Source organism: Pseudomyrmex gracilis, unplaced genomic scaffold (assembly GCF_002006095.1).
Source record: "Pseudomyrmex gracilis isolate BER0280 unplaced genomic scaffold, ASM200609v1 scaffold_188, whole genome shotgun sequence".
NCBI lineage: Eukaryota > Metazoa > Arthropoda > Insecta > Hymenoptera > Formicidae > Pseudomyrmex > Pseudomyrmex gracilis.
In genome coordinates, this window is record NW_018020772.1 from 131,838 (window position 1) to 151,692 (window position 19,855).

The 19,855-nt window shown below is 38.9% G+C and overlaps 1 protein-coding gene across 6 annotated transcripts; it reads left to right on the forward strand.

Moving 5' to 3' along the window:
* The first annotated feature begins 1,667 nt into the window (after positions 1 to 1,667).
* Positions 1,668 to 18,892, forward strand: LOC109858109. Of its 6 annotated transcripts, none has more exons than XM_020435036.1 (18): positions 1,668 to 2,012; positions 3,300 to 3,350; positions 3,475 to 6,911; positions 7,243 to 7,313; positions 7,409 to 7,580; positions 8,682 to 8,788; positions 8,875 to 9,025; positions 9,138 to 9,276; positions 9,380 to 9,641; positions 9,731 to 9,900; positions 10,247 to 10,837; positions 11,024 to 11,479; positions 11,772 to 11,804; positions 13,699 to 13,947; positions 14,311 to 14,689; positions 14,954 to 15,045; positions 16,807 to 16,893; positions 17,670 to 18,892. In XM_020435036.1, exons 2-18 carry the CDS (start codon positions 3,345 to 3,347, stop codon positions 17,748 to 17,750), a joined length of 6,483 nt encoding a protein of 2,160 aa, XP_020290625.1. In that variant the 5' UTR covers positions 1,668 to 2,012; positions 3,300 to 3,344; the 3' UTR covers positions 17,751 to 18,892. The 6 variants fall into 6 exon arrangements, with proteins under 6 accessions (XP_020290625.1, XP_020290630.1, XP_020290629.1 ...); XM_020435041.1 differs by lacking the exon at positions 17,670 to 18,892 and adding an exon at positions 15,886 to 15,933 and having other exon boundaries at positions 1,669 to 2,012; positions 16,807 to 16,837; XM_020435037.1 differs by lacking the exon at positions 1,668 to 2,012 and adding an exon at positions 2,026 to 2,087.
* The last annotated feature ends 963 nt before the right edge of the window (positions 18,893 to 19,855 follow it).

Here is a 19,855-nt window from a genome sequence, read left to right on the forward strand (position 1 = left end):
TTTTTTTTTTGGAGTATTTCAAAACTTTTACAACAACAAAAGTGACATGTTTATTTAAAATCAAAACCAAGAAAATAATGTTTTGTACAAATTTAATGAAACTAATGTTAATCATTGGAAACTAATATATATATAATTTGTATATTTCCAACAATTTATGTACATATATATAATTGTTAGAAATGTACAAATACATAATCGTCTCGCGGGGGCAAATGTTCACAAAGAAGATAGTGAGCGTCGCTCTGTCGTCGTGCCGAAAGTTATACAATTGGGTATACACACATATATATATATATATATATATATGTATAAATATACATGATATGTATAAAACTTATACATATTATTTTTCTTTTTTTTTTTCTCATTTTTACATATTTTAAATATATAATCTTACGATTAGAATATACGATAGAACATGTAGTGTATAAAAGATTCGAACCTGTAATTCCGTCCTGTTTCTCATCTCGTTGGAGGAAAGAGCGGACGCGTTTGGGCATTTTTAAAAGACGAGTTGCAAGACAAAAAAAAAAAATGTTACAGTTCGGTATTGTTGTTTTTGGTATTTATAAACTAGAAATTTATTTATTTTCTGAATTTTTTTTTTAATCTTTAAAGAGCATTACGAATTCATTTGCCAACTATTTATTTTTCTTACGCTATAAATATATCTTTAGAAAAGAATGTAATAACAAATTGAAAATAAATAGAACAAGAAAAGATTGTTTCAATTTTTAGGAAAAGTTTTCTTTCGTATATCGGAGATAAAAAAAAAACAAACATTTTTTATATATATAAATTTAACTTCAGAAACTATTTGTAATATCTGTGAAATATTTTTTTTTTTTTTTTTTTTTTCTATTACTTTGTATATTATAATGCAATTGTTATTCAAAATAAATGTAATTACTAATTTTTTTTTTTTTTTTTTTATTGGGTATTTAACGTGCCTGTGTAGCTCTATTAGGCTATTAGACACATTTATGTCGAAGATCAAGTAATTTTTCTTTTTTTCGAAGTCAATTTGTGCAGTTCTTTTTGTTCCTACTACCACGCGATACACGGCCGTCTTTCACAGTAGGCGTACCTCTATCTGTGTCGGGCTCGTGCTCAAGTTGTTGTGACTTGTGATCGCCTTGTGGGAGGGAAATAAATTCGGAATTACATCCGAATTAATTTTTGGAGACCCGATTTAGTTCGCCGATCAAACGAAAACCTCGGTTGAAGGGGACCGGCCCGGAAAAAATCCTTAGGTGGTGAGCGGATTCGAACTCGGGACCTCCGGGGGTTCGCAGCCCCTGCACTCAGGCCGCGAGACCACTGGGCCGGTCATCTGTGAAATATTAGACGTTCAGCAGAGATTTAAACCGGGTTTCTATTACCGTATTACAGTCGCGCAACAAAACCAGAAATGGTTCGTATCTGGTGAATATATCTCAGTAAAGCCGAGTGCAATTTTTAACTTATTTTTCGGCAAAGTTCGGAAGTTTGCGGCTTTCAATTTGCTCTCGCAAAACAAACAAACTTGCCGTTACGTAACGGATTTGATCAAAAAAAACAACTGAATATTTGAACAGATCGCGGAACTTTGGACCGATTTAAATGTCGGGGGACGCGCGCGCGCCATCTCGCGGTCATTTTGATAAATTCGGTTTTTAACTCTGACGTGTGAGGTTCTTTATGGGTTACGTGTGTAGGTGTACGGACCCCGTTCCGCTCGCGTGGAAAGTGAGCGCGGATGAAAAATTCGTGACGTGCTTAACTCGTTTGTTCCCTTCTCCGTCTCACCGTTGACCGCATCTGTATACTTGTCTCGCTCTCGCGCACGGCGTCCATTGAAATGTCCGCGTACTCGTAAAAGATCGTGCACTATCATCGACGACGACGACGACGACGACGACGACGACGTTCGCTCTGCCGTCCCGTACGAGAGAATTCAGCTGGTGCAGGAGACAATAATGCGCATACCAAGCGCGTGCAGACGGCAGTGCGAGCGACGATAGCTTTAGGTGAGTGCGAACGTGGTACGAAAATTCGAGTGCTGCTTCAAACGCCGTGTCATCGTTCCCCGACTTTCACAGCTGGTACGTAGCCGTCCGATCCGCGGGCCGCGCGCGGGTTTTCCATCTTTTTTCCCCCGCGCCAGTGTCGCGGCGATTGGGGAAAGAAAAAAAAAAAAAACTCGTTCTCTCGACGTCTGTCTCGAGGTCGTATTATTTTTTATTTATTATTTTATGTCCCGGGGAGGTGCGCGTGCACGCAGCGAATCCTTATCGCGCCCTTAGAAGACGCTCTCGACGTCGGAGATTTTCCGAACGATCCTTGTCGCGCCTGCACGCGTGCCAGATCTCGAACGAGAACTACCTTTTTTTTTTTTTTTTACCAAAGACGTCGGTTTACACGTTCGTGCGAAATGTTCGTTCTTCGCAAAATTACGACGCGTCGATAATACGCGAAAATTTGTTCGCATCGTAACGAGTCGCGACCCATTTAAAAGCAATTCACATCCGTGTGTGTGTGTGTGTTAGTCCATAGATCCTCATCGGCTTTCGCGGCCAACACAAGCGTTTTCTTGAAAGAGTGTGAATACACTCAAGGATTCGACTGATTAAACACACTCGTATCGATAACACTCCGTTTTATTTGGTGATAAAATTCTTGTAAATATTTATAGAGTATGGACTGTCTATATAAAAATGCTTCTTTTTTTTTTTTTTTTCATAGTTTGTTATGTTACAATGCGCAGCAGAAATTGAAATTTACTCGAAGGGAATGTTGCTTGTATTTAGGTTCAAATAACACACGTGTTACAACCAAGAAATTTTTCCGAAAACAAGAAATAAGAAATGTGTTATTTTCAATTATTTGCTAATTTTAAAAGCGTTTTTTAACTACCAGAAATTAATACATAGAGAAAATATGCTATCTGTTTTCAGATTTTTTTCTCACTCTTCTTTTTCCTCTTATCTATAAAATTCTAGTATTATTTTGTCACATATGTTATCTATATAGACACTGTGAAAAACAAATTATTTCTTAATTCTCACATCTACTATGTAGTCTTATTTGTTATCATTGTTAGTTTTTTGAATGTATCAACAATTTGTATATTATTTATATTATATTATATTATATATATTATTTATATAATAAAGAAAATTAATTATTATTATAATTACACTGATTTTATGTAAAATATAAAAACAACATTAAAACAGATAAATATTTTATGTTTGCTATTTTTCATTTTCTTTAAATTTCTCTACATATGTAAATTTTTATTCTTTACTTTACAGATAACAAATTTGTTATAAATTCATTCACATTGCTCTACAGACAGTATGAACGTAAGTACATATGTATAAAAATCATATTTGTATAAAAAATGATAAATAACTTATATATTTAATTAATTTATTAATGTATTTAATTTTTTATTTACATATATTTAATTAATATGGACGATTTTAGAATCCTTACCGAGCTAGACCCGCCAGGTCGCGGGTGGATCATTCGGCTGCGTATGGAATGCATAATCAAAATACATGGATGTCTATGCCGAGGCCTCAATCGGATGTTCCGTCAAACGATGCCACTCAGCAATCACCCCTCATGAATCAATCGGAATATAATTCGTGGAAAGATCCCAGATGGGATTGGAGTCTTGACCAACAATCAGATATTCAGCAACCGCAGCAGTTGCCACAACAACAGTCGCAACAGCAACAGCATTACGTGTCTTTTCCTCAGCATCAGGGACAATTGAGATCTAATTCGGCACAGGACAATTATTATAAGAATCTCCAGAATGGCAACACCTCCGATGTACTTAATCAGAACTCTGTGTCAGGAAGAAACACGCCTAGATCGGAACCCCCTCGTCAAACCGGTCCGAATTACACGGATCCATTTTCTTACACGAATTATAATCAAAATCAACAGTATCCTTTGCCGCCACAACAAAGCGTCATTAAATCGGGTTACGAGCATAATCAATGGTCGAGTGAACAGCAAACCCAGAATGCAGCGTATACGCAGCAGAGACTCGTGCCACAGCAAAATCAGAAAGATCAACCGTTGCTATATCCGCCGCCCGTTACGTCGCAGAATTTTAATCGAACCAAGGACGACGCGGCGAACTTGCCGTTGCAACGTAACTGGCAGAATCATACCGACATGCTGACCCAGGATCAGAACGTGCCGAAAGATATGCAACAACACGTCGATAATATGAGCAATCAAGGTATGCAATCATCGCAGATGTATAATTTGCCTGTCAAGGGGATTAATAAGGAACATTCCATAAACTGGTCTGCTAACGGACAGCCAGGTATCAGCGAAGCTGGTAACAGAACGTCGAATCAGTGGCACAATCAAAATCGCGAGACAATGATGTCGTCGCATCTAGTACAAACGAGTAATATAGACGATACATTTAGTTCTTGGCCACAGATGGGAAATGCCAACGTTACACACGATTGGAGACACTCTAATGTGCAGACCGAAGTACATTCTAATCAGTGGTTGCAGCAAGTAGACAACAACGCGCCCAAAGAGAACGTATCACAGGACAACAACAGTCCTAGATTTGCCGCTAACGAGTGGCAAGTCGATCAACAGCAAATGCACGCGTCGTTTCATTACGCTACAGTACCCACGACTACTGTACCTACGACCGTAGAAAATATTGTACATACAAGCGATAATAATAAAGAACAACAAGAAAGTGAGAAGCAAGCAACAACAGTCGCTTCTGCCACGGGTACCGCGTTGTCTCACGATTCGATTAATGTAAAACCGAGCGATGTTAAACCAACAATTAGAGACCACAATCTGAACACGGTGACGGATGATACATCAAAGATTGATGCTTTGAAGAACGTTCTTGTCGCGGAAAACGATGATTATCCTTTCGTTTCCACAGTAAACGAGGACTTGTCCAGTAATTTTGGTCAACTTAATCTCGGAAACAAGTCGAGCAAGCATGCGAATCATTCGAGCGAATCGTTGGAAGCATATCCGAGTCCCGGTGATGGGAGAGCTCAACATTCGGTTGCCAATTTCAACGTCACAAACATTCGAAGCAATTCTATTCCCGATAATATACCGGTATTGCCTCCAGATTACGCTAGCAACATAGAAAACTCTCACTCTGTCGTCGACAGTCAACCTGTTGTCAGTCAGAATCATCAGATATCGAATACATATCAGAACGGTGCTACCAAGGTCGGTGCTACCGACAGCGTCTCGCAAAGCGGATACGATCAATGGTACAATCAAAGCGCGCGCACTACCACGGTGATTGAAAATGCGAAAGAGCACACCCGCACATCGGCCCCGAATCAATGGAGCTCTCCCAAACAGAATGTAGAGAATTACGAAAACATTCAACTGACTTCCGATTTTATGAACGTCGAAGTGGTCGCGCCCGATCATCAGATCTCGTTACAGGAACGCGACATTTACGGATCGCGAGATTCCATAAACAAGGAGACTTTGGACAACGATCCCAAACCGAGCACGAGTCCCAAAGACACGACGAACACGCGTGACTTTCGGGAGGAGATAAACAACATCGAGGTGTTGTCGGTGCAACAACAAATACGACCTCACGCGTCCCTACAGGCGGAACAGATGCCGGACAATTACGAGTTCGCTTCGAGTGACAGGAATACGTTTCTGGAGACCGGCGAGTTGACCGACTCGCATCAGGAACACGAGCCGACGCCGAGCCAGGACGACGAGAACGACGAAGTGCCTAACGATATTCCCTTCCTGCGAGAAGTACCGGGGCAATCGAGCACCATAGATCCACGTAGAAACGATCCTACGGGTCAGGAACATCACGTGCAGACCGGACAGTCCCGTCTGTCCGATCCCAGGAGGAACGATCCCTCGGGTCAGGAACAAAGCGTGCAGGGTAGAAATATATCCGACAGAGTTGAACGTCGCGACGTACTTCCGGGACAAGAGAGAAACGTTCCTTTGTTGTTGCGGGGCGATGCGGAAACGCTGGAACGACGAAACGATCCTTCGGGCAGGGAGCGTTCACTGCCGCCTCAGCAATCGCGTAACGATCCGTCGGGCGAGGAGAGATATCAGTTGCAGTCTCAAATAATAATGTTGGAACCGAGCGAGACTCGCGAGGTGCTCGGCAGAGGCAACGAACCCGAAGAGACCGCGCAGCAAACGGATACGGAACTCAGACAAATACCAGGCGGAGCGTCATCGAGCGACGTCACCCAGTTGTCCGACGACAACAGGATGACGACCGGCGGGAGAGTGGTAACCGGTTCTCCGCCGGAGATTCTCCCTCCGATCTCAACGATTCAGGACCAGACCAGCGGCGAATCGCGAAGCAAACGCGAAGAAGCGGTGGGTGCGTCGCAGGAAAGTGAAAACCAGGGTGTTTCCGGTTCCGCGGGAAATCGTCGGGATTCCTACGAGGACGAGGACGACAAGGGTTCTCGCAACAGTCGCGACGAGAACAGGGAGAGACGACGGGAGGCCAGTCCCGATCGTCGACGGAATGAATACGATACGAAGAACGCGTACCACGATCGCGATCGCGAATACGACGACGAGTACTATTACGATCGACGTCGTGTGAGCGACAACGATCGTCAATACAACGCGCGCGATGATTTCGAACGTCGTGACGTCGGTACGTATCGGGACGACGATCGCAAACATCACAGTCGCGACGATTTGGATCGATACGCAAGAGAAGACGTGGACAGAAGAATCCGAGGGAAAGAGGATCCGGACGAGAGGGACGGCAGAAGAAGATTGGACGATCGTAGAAAAGATCGCGACAGAAGGAGAGATGACAGACGACCTCGAAGATACAACGATTACGATATCAAAGATCCGTACAGGAGAGATCATGATGATCGATACGGAAGAGGGTATGGTAGCTCTGATATTTAATCAACTTGTAACGCACACAAGGGGTACGTTCCAAAATCCTACCTTGGTTACTAAAATGCTATATTTTACGTAACGTATACTATAGTTTTCGGTTACCAAGGTAAAGCCTATGTCACACTACGGATTGGGATTGGATTGAAATTTGATCAATCAGAAGAAAGAAAACCAATCCTAAGTTTACTGATCTTCGCTCTGATTGACCAAATTGCAATCTAATTTCAATCCAAATCCGTAGTGTGACATAGGCTTAAGATTTTGGAACGTACCCCAGACTGTATATACATATGTACACATGTGTTGTCTTTCCAGTTCCAGACCTTCGAGTAGATCTTCCTACAACGATAGGGACTGCGACTACTACTACCCACCTTATGGTTACGGTACGTACGTATATGGCTAAACCAAGATATGTTTGTGCAAGACGCAATATTTTCTGTATTAAAATCGCTGATAAAAATTTAATTATGAAATGCAGGATATGGATACAATGCTCATTACGATTATCACGCGTATCACGCGTACGCTAGGTACGCCGAGTGGTACAACATGTACAGTCAGCATCAACAACAACAAATGGCTAGGGGTGTTAGCAATTATCCGGAGGACAGAGCTAGTGTTCATTCTGGCCGTAGTTCCTGCGACGACAGGTACGTCTTTTTTGGCCGAGAGATAATTTAAAAAAAAAGACGAGAATTTTTTTAGTTTCATTTTTTGTTTTGTTGTTGTACTCACTGTTATTCGTCTCGATACGGATCATCTATAACGCTCGTTGTATGTCAGATTGTTTCCGTTCCCAAGTGCATGTTTCCACTTACCAAACAAGACACTCTGTGTTCCGCATTTCGGATATCCCGGATGTGCCGGCAATCCGCGGCAGCGCAGTGATACGGCTTGTCACAATTTGAATAGGTGAGACCGAGAGCCCGCTCTCGGTTCTTAAAGGAATCTTAAACCGTCGAAGAGAAATTCAGTTTTCTTTTTGTTTTTTTTCTTTTTTCCTAGTATTTTATTTGAGATTTCTTCGTGCGTAGTCAAGCTAGACAACAACATAGATAGAACATGTATGTAATTTATTTGTGAGTTACGCTGTCGAATATACAGGATGTCCCAGAATTGCCGTACAATCTCTCGTAGGCAGGTAGAAGGAATAAAACTGAGTCGAAAAGTCCTGAACCATTTTTTTCTATTATTTATAATAAAGGAGTAATTATTGAGTAAATCAGGCCAATCAGCGCCGAACCTTTAGCCAGGCGCACGTCAGTGAACTGCGCGGAGTGCTTACACACAGCCAGGCGCGTGGCCTGGCTAAAGGTCGGCGCTGATTGGCCTGATTTACTCAATAATTACTCCTTTATTATAAATAATAGAAAAAAATGGTTCAGGACTTTTCGACTCAGTTTTATTCCTTCTACCTGCCTACGAGAGATTGTACGGCAATTCTGGGACACCCTGTATATCGTAATGATAATTTATAAATATTCAATGTTTAGAAAGTCGGAATACACTTTTTAACATCAAACTTTTACACATAGATAAAATTTATATATTTGTATATAAGATTTTTTTTATAAGAGTAATGTGTTTGAATTTATTTAAATTAGATTTGTTGTAAATTTGTGGTGGAACACGCTTTATTTTGTTTACAATATGTGCTTTCTAACACTCGTTATAATTATTGTATCGTTTTTGTGTTTCGTAACTCGTGTTTTAACATCGTGAAAAAAAAGAAACAATTATTTCTATTTCAGAACTGCTGGTGATAAACGGACATTGGGTGAGATGTCAACATTGGAAGATTCAACTATTACTTCCGCTCAGTTAACGCCAACTAAATTCTTCACATCTCACGCATATGGTATACACAAAACGTGAATTATGTTATTACATTTTTTATTTGTATTTGAATAGCATTGAAACAAATTTGAGCATTTTGTTTCACAGGATGCTTTTCCATTGGATCTTTGGTTCATGTTCCTTTGAGCTATCCGGCTGACGGCGAGAGGGCCAAAGTGGACATTTTTCGCTTGGATAACTTGCTCTCGCACGATCCTCTCGTGTGCGAGTTACGATCATATCTGGGACCGCTAATTACGTAAGTACATTTGCGCGCGCATTACGTACATATATATCGCCGCGGTATGTAAAGGAACGCAAGTGTGCACGTATATGTGTGCAAAAATGATATGTAATTTTTGTGGTTCCAGTGGTGTAACACACAAGAAGACTATCATAGAATATTGCGAAAATAAGATCAGGAAAGCACTGACGAACGAGGAAATGAATTATCGCGCATCGTACATTCTTTTATACGAACTGATGATTATGCTTATTCAACAAAATGGGGTAAGTGTATCCTCTCCCCTTGGACAATAATTTAGAAGAAATTTAATTAATTTATTTAACGACACATTTGTGCGTCACGCACAAATTGCTCGAATCGTTGCAGAAAGTGGTCGGAGTCGATATCGCTGCGCTCTTGCTGCGCAACAAGGACGCTTATAACGACGGGAACAAACTCAAGTCTCAAACCGTAGGACGCAGGGAGTCGCAAGCGTCGCAAAGATCCAGCGCTACGGGCGGTGACGGAAGTACTCAGGACATATCCTCGTTGTCCGACAAAACGGAAATAAAACAGCGAAAAACAGTGGAGGAAATAACAGACGAGTACAGGGACACGTTGCTTTACGGGCGAATACAAGAAGCATTAGGTACAAAAAAGACTTTTTTGCGTTTTTATGATCCAGCATTCTCTGAACGTTCTGAACATTTCAATGTTATCTTCGCATATTTACAACAGAATATGCGATGAACGAGGGACTTTGGGGTCATGCTCTTTTCCTGGCCAGCAAATTGGACAAGCGCACGTATGCTTCCGTTATGATTCGATTCGCAAACAGTTTACCACCGCACGATCCGTTGCAGACTCTCTATCAGCTGCATTCTGGGCGCGTACCCGCCATAGTCACGGTAGAAGTCACGTTTCTTTGCTTTGAAGTTATTTAACCCTTTGCACTCCAGGCCTTTTTCGCGCGGCGCACCAGCAACTCCAGACGTTTCTCAGCCCTTTTGACGCATTTCTTACCAGTGACTTAAAATCATTACACGCACAAATTTTTATATTTTAACATTTTATATATCTCTACACCTTTACAAACATAATTGAGAGTCACCTCTGGAGTTGCGGCATCAAACCACATGGTGAGTGAGAGTCGCCACTGGAGAGTGCAAAGGATTAACACACTTCGTATATAAAATTGAATTTTGCACATCTCTGTGCCGTGTGTGTGAGTCACCTTCCTTTTTGTTCTTACAGTGCGTTGCCGATTCACGTTGGGAGGATTGGCGTCCTCACTTAGCTATGATTATTTCCAACACCTCATCAAATCCGGAAATTAATCGCCGCTCGATAACAACTCTCGGAGATACGTTGTTCGGAAGAGGGGACATCTATGCCGCACATTTCTGTTACATCCTCGCGCAAATCGAGTTCGGATCTTACGGAACAAACGGGGTCAAACTCGTGTTAATCGGCGCGAATCAGAATAAACCCTATTCTGAATTTCTCACAAACGAAGCTGTCATGTTGACGGAGATCTACGAATACGCTCGCAATCTCAGCGATTCGAGTTTCACGCTGGTTGATCTGCAAACATTCAAGTTTGATCTAACGCTAAAAATGGTGGATTGCGGTTTGATAGAGAAAGCGCTCTTATATATTGAACAGATTGCAACGAATATTGCGAACGAACCTTCGAAATATAAGAAAGCTTTCATCAGATCGGTTTATGAACTTGGCGATCGGTTGAAGTATCACGATCCGGTCTATAAACACGCTCTGGAAGATGTTTCCAACGTGAATTTAGTGTGGCTTGAAAAATTGGAGGAAATAATCGGCAAGTCTCAGGTAATCATCACGTGCGGATATTGTACTTGACAACGAGAGATCGATATGCTTTGTACTTTGTTCAACTAATTCGAAAATCAAGTTTAAAAAAAAATATATATATAAATAGGTTTTAATTTTATAATAATCAAATTAATATTGATCTCGAGACGCGCGTGTGTTAAACGGAGAAAATTTCGTTTGCAGGACGAATCGGTTGCCAAAGGTGAATTGTACGGTGCTCGCGTAGATTCTTACGCGGCCGTGGAAAGACACGATGTTCACGAAATGAAGCAACAATCGTTGCCGCCGATGTCGCAACAACAATGGACCGGCGCTCAATCCGAATACAGCGACGAACCCACGATGATGGCGGAAACCAGTACCGCCGATTTGCAGACGATCAGACAGCCGCTATCTTTGCCCGCTAATATTCAAGACACGTACGATCCGAATGCGCAGTATGTGAGAAACATGGACGAGTCTGTGCAATACCAGTCGCAGGATTATTGGAATCAACAGCCGTTTTATCAGGGCAATTACGGGAGAAACGAACCTAATATGCCGCCTAACAACTGGCAGCAACAACAATCAATGCCGAGTTTGACCGCCGAACAGATCGAGACCGATAACTTGCAGCAGCAAGACAATTGGAACTATGAGGTAGGTTGAAAAATGCGTTGCGGAAGAATTCTCATCAAAAGAGATCCCTCTGTTGTTGTCATAAAAATCGAATCGCATATGTTGTTTTCATCTTTTTATTCTCTCATTTCTCTTTTACAGAATTTGTCTGTAAATTGCCCAACTCTTGCTTAGTTCCTTAGTTCTTTTCATATGTAATTTATTTGATAGAAGAAAGTAAATACAGTTTTGTTTTTAATCCATATAATATTCATTGTCAAAGCATTGCAAAATTAACATGTTCCCCTGTTTCTTAATGCTTCCTCGTCGACAGGCGGAAAAAGAAGACAAAACGCCAACTCCTGAAGTAAGTAATTACGGACTTACCTCGAGCAATAATCCTGATGAGTCGCTGGGTGCTAGTTCATTACGGCGTCGCAATGTGTCTGCGAAATCAAATCCTTGTATCACCTCCGCGCTTAACGATAACACTTTTAACGACGTGTCCATGTTCTTCGATACGTCTGACGGTAGTCTCGAGGCTAAAGCGCAAAATTCGCGTAAAAGATATCCCAAATTGACCGCGAGCTATCCGAAAATTCTGCGGAACAACAACCAAATTCATTCGAAAGATATCAAGAGACCCGTGCGCGCGGAATTGGCACTTTCGAAACCACCGAGCTCGCAACCGCCGATGTTTCTTAAATGCAAAGTTAAGAAAAAGAATTCGTTGGACGATACGGACACGAAAGGGACCGACAAGACGGACGAAAAGATCTTATCTGCACCGTCTTCTCAAACCACAGACTTAGATATTCAATTTAGCAAATTGAAACTCGAATCCTTCACAGGATCGGATTCATCTTCCGAGTTCAATATCGAGAACAATATCGCGTCTGACAGCGAGGCGCAAACTTTGAAACAGTATTGCAATTTCGAGGATAAAAAAGTCATGAGAGTAGCTCCGCATATTCGGAGAAAAGATGTTATTTGTGATACAGTTGACGCGTGGTCTTGTGACAATAATATCGGGCGGAACGTCTGCGAGTCGAGATACAAGCCATTGGTTTTCGGTGGCACGTATCCGATCGATTTGCCGCTTAGACTTAGAAATAATTATTTGAAAGATAATACCGTCGAGACTTATAACATTGATGCTCCCACACGAGGTGACTAGATGACTAGATTTTGCAAACTTTATATCAGGTCTACCGGAAAGTTCTGTCCGTTTTTGGAATAAAACAAAATACAAATTTTTCTTAATTTTTCAACAATGGGATATACAAATTGCCCTGGCAAGAAATCATTAATAATATAATGGCAATTATATTATTTAATCAAGTTTATTTAACGAAAAGAAAAATTTGTATTTTGTTTTATTCCAAAACAACGGACAGAACTTTCCGGTAGACCTAATATATATATAGTCGCAAGACGTTGTTTCTTGTTATTAAATAACGTGACTAATATACGCCGCATATTATTTTTCTTTTCTTTTTGTTTTTGCGTGTGTGGAGCAATTATACAAACGTTTGAGTAATCGAGTAACAAAGAAACTATATCAGTTTGTTTGTGATAAAAAATAATTTATCGGTATTCTTATATATGCCGCGTGTCAAAATTTTACATTTTGAAACTTTGAATTTAACACCAGAATCATCTTAGATGCTAACGACGAATTGAACAGATGCTATGTATGCTGTGATTAAATAAGTAGAAATGTAAAGAGAGAGAGAGAGAGAGAGAGAGAAGGCGTTTTTCTGTTTCTTTGTTCGTTAGTTACGATAGTGTGTAATTTTACAAAATCTAAAAAAATTGTTACTGTTTTAAGTGCAATTAAATGTAAAACACAAAAAACAAAAAAAAACACGTGTTATATTGTTACTACCGTAATCCAGTTATATAATCCATTATTGTAATAAAGTTTTATCACAATTTATCTGCATTTTTTTACATTCTACTTTTCTCCGATGCGAGAGTCTGCACTTTGCACACATCTCTGACGTATCGTCGCAGAGAGAAAGAGCGCGACACCGCTATCTAAAAATAAACACACGGGGTAAGCAAAGTTTTTCATTTTTTACTGTAAATACATCTGTGAGTATCGCATATAATTTAATTTTTCTTCTTGTTTCCCCGAGCGTGTGGAGAAGAATCGAATCGGCGTGTTAATAATCGAGCGAACTCGCATTGTTTACAGTAAATAGTGATGAACTTTGCTGGAACCAGTTTGCGATGATCAATCGTATATTTTATTTCAGCCTGTGCAGCCAAAAATCACCATGACGCCGTCGTCGACGAGCAAGCAGTACGATCCTCTGGAAGAACTTGACGCGCTTGAAACACCGAGACCGAGTTCGAAACTCTCGAACGAAACAAAGAAAGCGAGCGAGAAGACGGCCGAAAAGAAACCCGTCAACAGCGGCGGTTCCTGGTTCGGTGGTTTGATCAGCAAATTCGCCCCGAAACCGAGAAACCAAATGATATTGCCGGACGACAGCAATCCGAAGGTAAAACATCTCAGCGCTTTGTACCTGACACTTCCGTCTTTCTAGCTTGATTGAAAGTCACGAAATGGACGGTTTTATGTTTTATGTCGTTAAGGGCTTGCGCGGATACTTTTGGTAATAGAATGCTACTTACGGTTACAACAATGCTTGTGTAAGACCGGACGATAAAACCAGGCCAGTATATATAGTGCGGGATTTGTTGACTATCGTTATTAACTAACGAATGCCACTAAACTTCTAATTCGTTAGCTAGATCTGTTTCTAACATATATCAAGAGTAACACACAGAGAGAAAAAGATTTTATCGCTTTGCCGAAACGACGTTGTTGTGTTTGATCAATTTTGTTATCTTTTCCGCTGCAGATTGTATGGGATCCAGAAACGAAGAAGTGGACAAACAAAGATGAGGACAGTGACAGCGGTGCCGCGGCATTGGCGCCACCCCCGAAGATGTCTGACATCAGTTTTCGTACGCCGACAACGATGACGGAACGTAATTTGCAACCGCCGTCTTTATCGAGCGCTCACAATGAGGACGCACCTGCGGCGGAGGTTCCAAAAATGCCTACCGGCAGCAATATGTACAAACTGCCGAAGAATAGGAGTATGCGCGCCAATTATGTAGACATAATCAATCCCAACGGGCCGAAAGGTAGCGCATCATCCAACATGCCCACTCCCATGACATCTCCGCTTGTTCCTATGGCTACTTCGTCCCCGCAACTGTTCGTTCCTGCGCCAGGTGAGTCATTTCAAATTTCTAAAGGCTTTCTCATCGCGTTGTCTCTTACTTGGTTGTTTTGTTTTATTTAATACGTTGACGCAAAGTTTGTTCCAAAATTGTTTTTGACATGGCATAATATATGCACTTACAATTAAGATACACGAAATAAAACGTTTAAGTGAAATATAGTTGAGACTTTAAGCATAAAAAAAAAAAAAAGATGGTCATTTACATTAGAAAATGTTGATGAAAGTATTATTTTGATATTATGTTGCGATATAGTTAATGATTCGACCGCTCCCGTGGATTTCTTGACTCCGGCAACAACGACAGCACAACCATCCGGAAACGTCGCGGAGAATACACCACAAACTGTAAGTGGCCTACAAAACGTTGGTTACAACCACCTCTATATGCGATTGCAATATTTGAACCGTTGAACTTGTTACAAATATTGTCATTGTCACTTATTACATTAACAGTACAAATTTCACACACATATACCAGTTTCTCTCACACCAGTTAAATATTTACATTTATATACAGTTCTTCTTTTTGTCATTCTTGCATTGTGCAGTTTTTGCTAGTATGCGGCTTAGATTCCTTTTTTTTTTTTTTTGGCGTGTTTATGAAGCTTAATGTTAACGTAATCCGATTAGATGTTTATACAGTCTTCTTCTTGCGTTTAGGTTGTTTAACGAACAGTTTGTACATATTTTTACATTAATTCCTTGTTTATTGTCGTACATATAGTTTTCTGATTCTTTTTGACAAGTAGTCACGCGTACTGTCCTATACTTCTTTTTTTTTTATGTATAATCATTACTTTTTATAACTTTTTTACACAAATATATGTATGTGTGTCAGAAAGTAATTTATATAGGTTTTAACGAAGCGTGTTTAAATTTACGAGTCGGACTGCTCAAGCACTATGCAAGTTTTCTTTTCTTATTACAAACAGACGAGATAATTGCTACGGCACTGTTATTAATAGCACCACTTGAAAAATACATCTCCCTCGCTTCCTTTATTACATTTTAGTAACACGATATATATATCTATATATCATAGATATAGATATATAGATATTTATATATATATATATATATATACACTATATATATATATCTATATATATATAGATAGATCTGTCTTCTATATGTACATCTGTGTTTTTAATCTTACCTTTTTTTTTGTTCCTTTTATGCAAGCAGTCGGGGAAGCAGAATGATATAGCCAAATAATAGTTTATTTTCGATATAGTAAGGAAATTCATTTTTACATTAATTTCATATTCACTTTTTTCGATATTTCGCACGCACGCTTTCTCACTCACTTGATCGCGTTTCAGCGGAATTCAACGCTTTGTGCTTATTATTATCTGTGATTGGTCTATTCCTCTAGATTGAAAATGTGAAAGTGTATATGTTGAATAATGACAAGTAATAATCACAAAGCGCTCTGTTTCGCTGAACGCAAACTGTTGCTTATGCAAAAAAACATACTGTAAAACATACGGTTATATATGTAATATAAAATTTGCAGTTTGTTGCATGTGAAATCATGCAGAATATACACGCGCACAAAACTTTGGCTCGATAGAATAATGCTTCATTGTCAACATTTTATGATCAGTCAGTAGCGCTTTATACAGCTAATATGAAAATCCACAATTTGCTTTGCATGTACCAATTGTAAAGAAGATTAGTGTAACCAAATAATAATAATAATGATAATACGATACACACATCTTTTGTGAATAATCCTCACAGCGTTACAAAATATTTTGTGAAAACCACTTTTGTTGTATACTTGCATCTCGGAGCATGAAAAAAAAAATACAATGTGTTCTTCCAGTTGCTGCAAAATGTTACTCCTATAGTACACGAAAACAAAGTTGCGTAATACCGATTTTAACTGTTAAAAAAAAAAAAAAGAAAAAATTTAGCTGCGATTAGTAAAAAAAAAAACAATGAGGTAAAATATTCCGCAATCATTCAATTGAACATGTGAGCGTAAGAAATCGGTGTTACTCCCGAAAGTAATGTACATACGATAAGACTAGCTAATCATAAAGCAAACGTGATAAATATTTGTAAGTGAGACAGCATTGTTGTGTTGTATATGGCATATAGCTCTCTCGCTGGAGCTCAACTAGCTCGTTATCACGAGAGGTGCAGAGCTACACGATGAGGGATCCGCGACTCCTTCAACGGAACAAGGTAATTCAGTGGCATTAACTTTCTCTTGCATTACCAAAGATGGCCACGTTTGTTAAAATTTATTATTGCGATATGTGCGAGCGCGCGTGCGCGCGCGCACACACACACACACACACACACACACAGGAGAGTTTACGGTAATAATAATATAAAATATCTTTTTTCACAAACTAATGAGTTTTCGTACACGTGCCGAGACTTAATAACTCGCTGCTTTCATTTACTAAAAAAAAAAAAAAAAAAAAAAAATCAGCTTACGCTTATCAGTTACTGTCAATCACTATTTTCATTAATCGTTGTCATGGAATCGAGGGAAAGAGTTTGGTGAAGGATACATTACACATGTTCAAAAATTCAGAATCAGATTTTGTAAAATAAGTTTACTTATTTCTGTTTTTTTTTTTTTTTTAATTACTGTAATTTTCGATTTACAATTTGTGTTGCGGCATCTTCTCATGCCGTGTAATAAATTGCGAAATTGCAACTTTTTTTTTTTTTTTTTTTTAGCGAAGATTGATAAAGAGGAGTAACAAGATTTATGTTCCCTTACTGCTTACATATATCAAATATTTAATACATGTAATATAATATATATATATATAATAATATATAAATGTATATATAATATATTAATATCTGTTTCTCAAACACAGTAAAAACTTTGGCAAATCGAGGAAGTTTTCTCGTTTAAATCTTGTAACTATCTTGTAAACTAATGTTAACTTTTTACAGAGACACGCTAACTTTACGTGCTTTCAATTAAGATTGATTTCTAGGGACCAATGATGTTCAACCCGAGTGACATAAAGGATCATTCGGTGAAGAATATGCCACCCAACAGATATCCTCCACGATAATTGTTGCGAGCATTTGCGCAGATAGTTTGTTATTCAAATTAGGCGATTTTTCTTAGAGAATTATATTGCGCAGTCGCGTGTATAATGTGACTTTTCATTTCTCTAGAAACCGTGAATATTTTCTTTGGAGTGTTATGCGCAACCGTACGAATTTATATTGTATACGGCTAATCTTTTTGAGATGGCGATATATATATATATATTTGTTTAGATAAACTTCTTCACACGTTGAATTCCACTCGATTGTTTTATTGTTAACATCGCGTAACACAGCTCTAGAAGACAATGCGTTGTAAAATAATACTTGGAACGCGCGATGAAAATCGAAGGGAACGATAAAAAGTTCTCCTTCCGTAAAAAAATGACGAAAAAGATTTTAACGACGCAAGGTAATGGAAAACTACTGTATTTTGTTTATTAAATTAGAAGCTTCTCTGTTGCTCACTTTTTCGTAAAAAAAAAGAAAAAAAAAAAAAGAAGAAGATTAACCCTTGATAAATTTCGCGGAATGTTTAGATGCACAGTGCAATAGATTTGTGTAAAAAAAAAAATTATACATATAATATTATATTATTATTGTATGTATATTTCTCTCTGTTTCTTATTATATTTTAGAAACACGTATTTTTTCATCAAACCTATTTATTACCTACCTACGAATTCAATTCGCGAACAGGTATGTGATCATCGGTATGTTATGTGAAAATACGCGAGTGCATTCCCGTAATAATATTTGTGCTTTATAGTTTTTGTTAGCGCGTTAACATCGCGCAGCATCAGAATCGACGAGCGAAGATTCGAGTTCTACGATTCGATCGAATCGGAAACGAAAAAAAGTATGAGACTCTATTCAAGAGTTACAATTAAAATTTAGTCGGTCATCGAAAGAGTGTATCTTGTATTACGGAGAGAGAGCGGCGAAAGGGGAGATCGTAGCGCTAATTGTAACTTATCGTAGAATATTTGTTACACGGCCTCATACGTGCTGTAATTTTAAGTCTGATTTTATATATCAAAGGAAGGAGAGAGGAACATTAAAGGCGCCGGTAAAAATATGAGATGTTAGGGATATGAAAAATTTTATTCGACGATACGGAATATAATGGAAATATTGTTTTATGTCGGATTATATACATACATATATATATATATATATATATATATATATATATATGTATGTATGTATGTATGTACGTGTATGTATACAATTATATTATATAACATTGATACACCAATACGCAACTGCCATCAACAGTGGATAGAGTGCGAGGAGTGATGAGGGAGAGCGTTTGTATCGCGTTTTCAACTGATTCAATTGCGTTAGATTTTTAAGAGTCGTCCGTTGGTGTCTATCTCCACGAGGAAATACGATAGTCCTAGAAGGTTGTGAGAGCGGTGATAAATAATGGATGTGTGTAAAGAGCATTCTAGTAAAACAAAACAAAAAGAAGAAACGAGCACGGAGGGTTTGGTTTTAGACCTTTGCTCTCCCGTATGCGCGCGTACGCTGGATATATATATATATATATATATATATATATACTTTTATTAAAAACTCTTAGATATTAAAATAATAAATTTCCACACGGAGTGAACACGCTCTCGCAAGTATTATAGTAGTTCTATCCGGCTCAAGTTTGTCTCATCGTGTTTGTTAGATTATTATACGCTTCGTCCTGTCTTAATAGAGATCCCGTTTGTGACAAATGTCGTTTCGGAAAACGAATGACGTTTCGTTGAAAAAATATTATATCCTCGGCTCGTTTATAACCAAATTTCTAGCAAAAACTCATCAAATAAGACTGAAAGTTTTTCGGCAGAGAATCTTTCGGTAGCAGATTTCCAGCAGATAAATCAATAAGATAAATGGAATTTCTTCTTGCCATTGACCACAACTAGGACAGGCTGGTTTAGAAAATAGAGATTTTGTAAATTATGACACTCGTGTGATACATTTTATATTTGTGACATATGAATTATAAATGTGCCCCCTCCAGGTGCATATGTTATATATCTATATAAATATATATATATGTATATGTATACACTATATGTTACATGTGTGTGGAAAAATATTTATATATATATTGCAGGGAATACGTCGC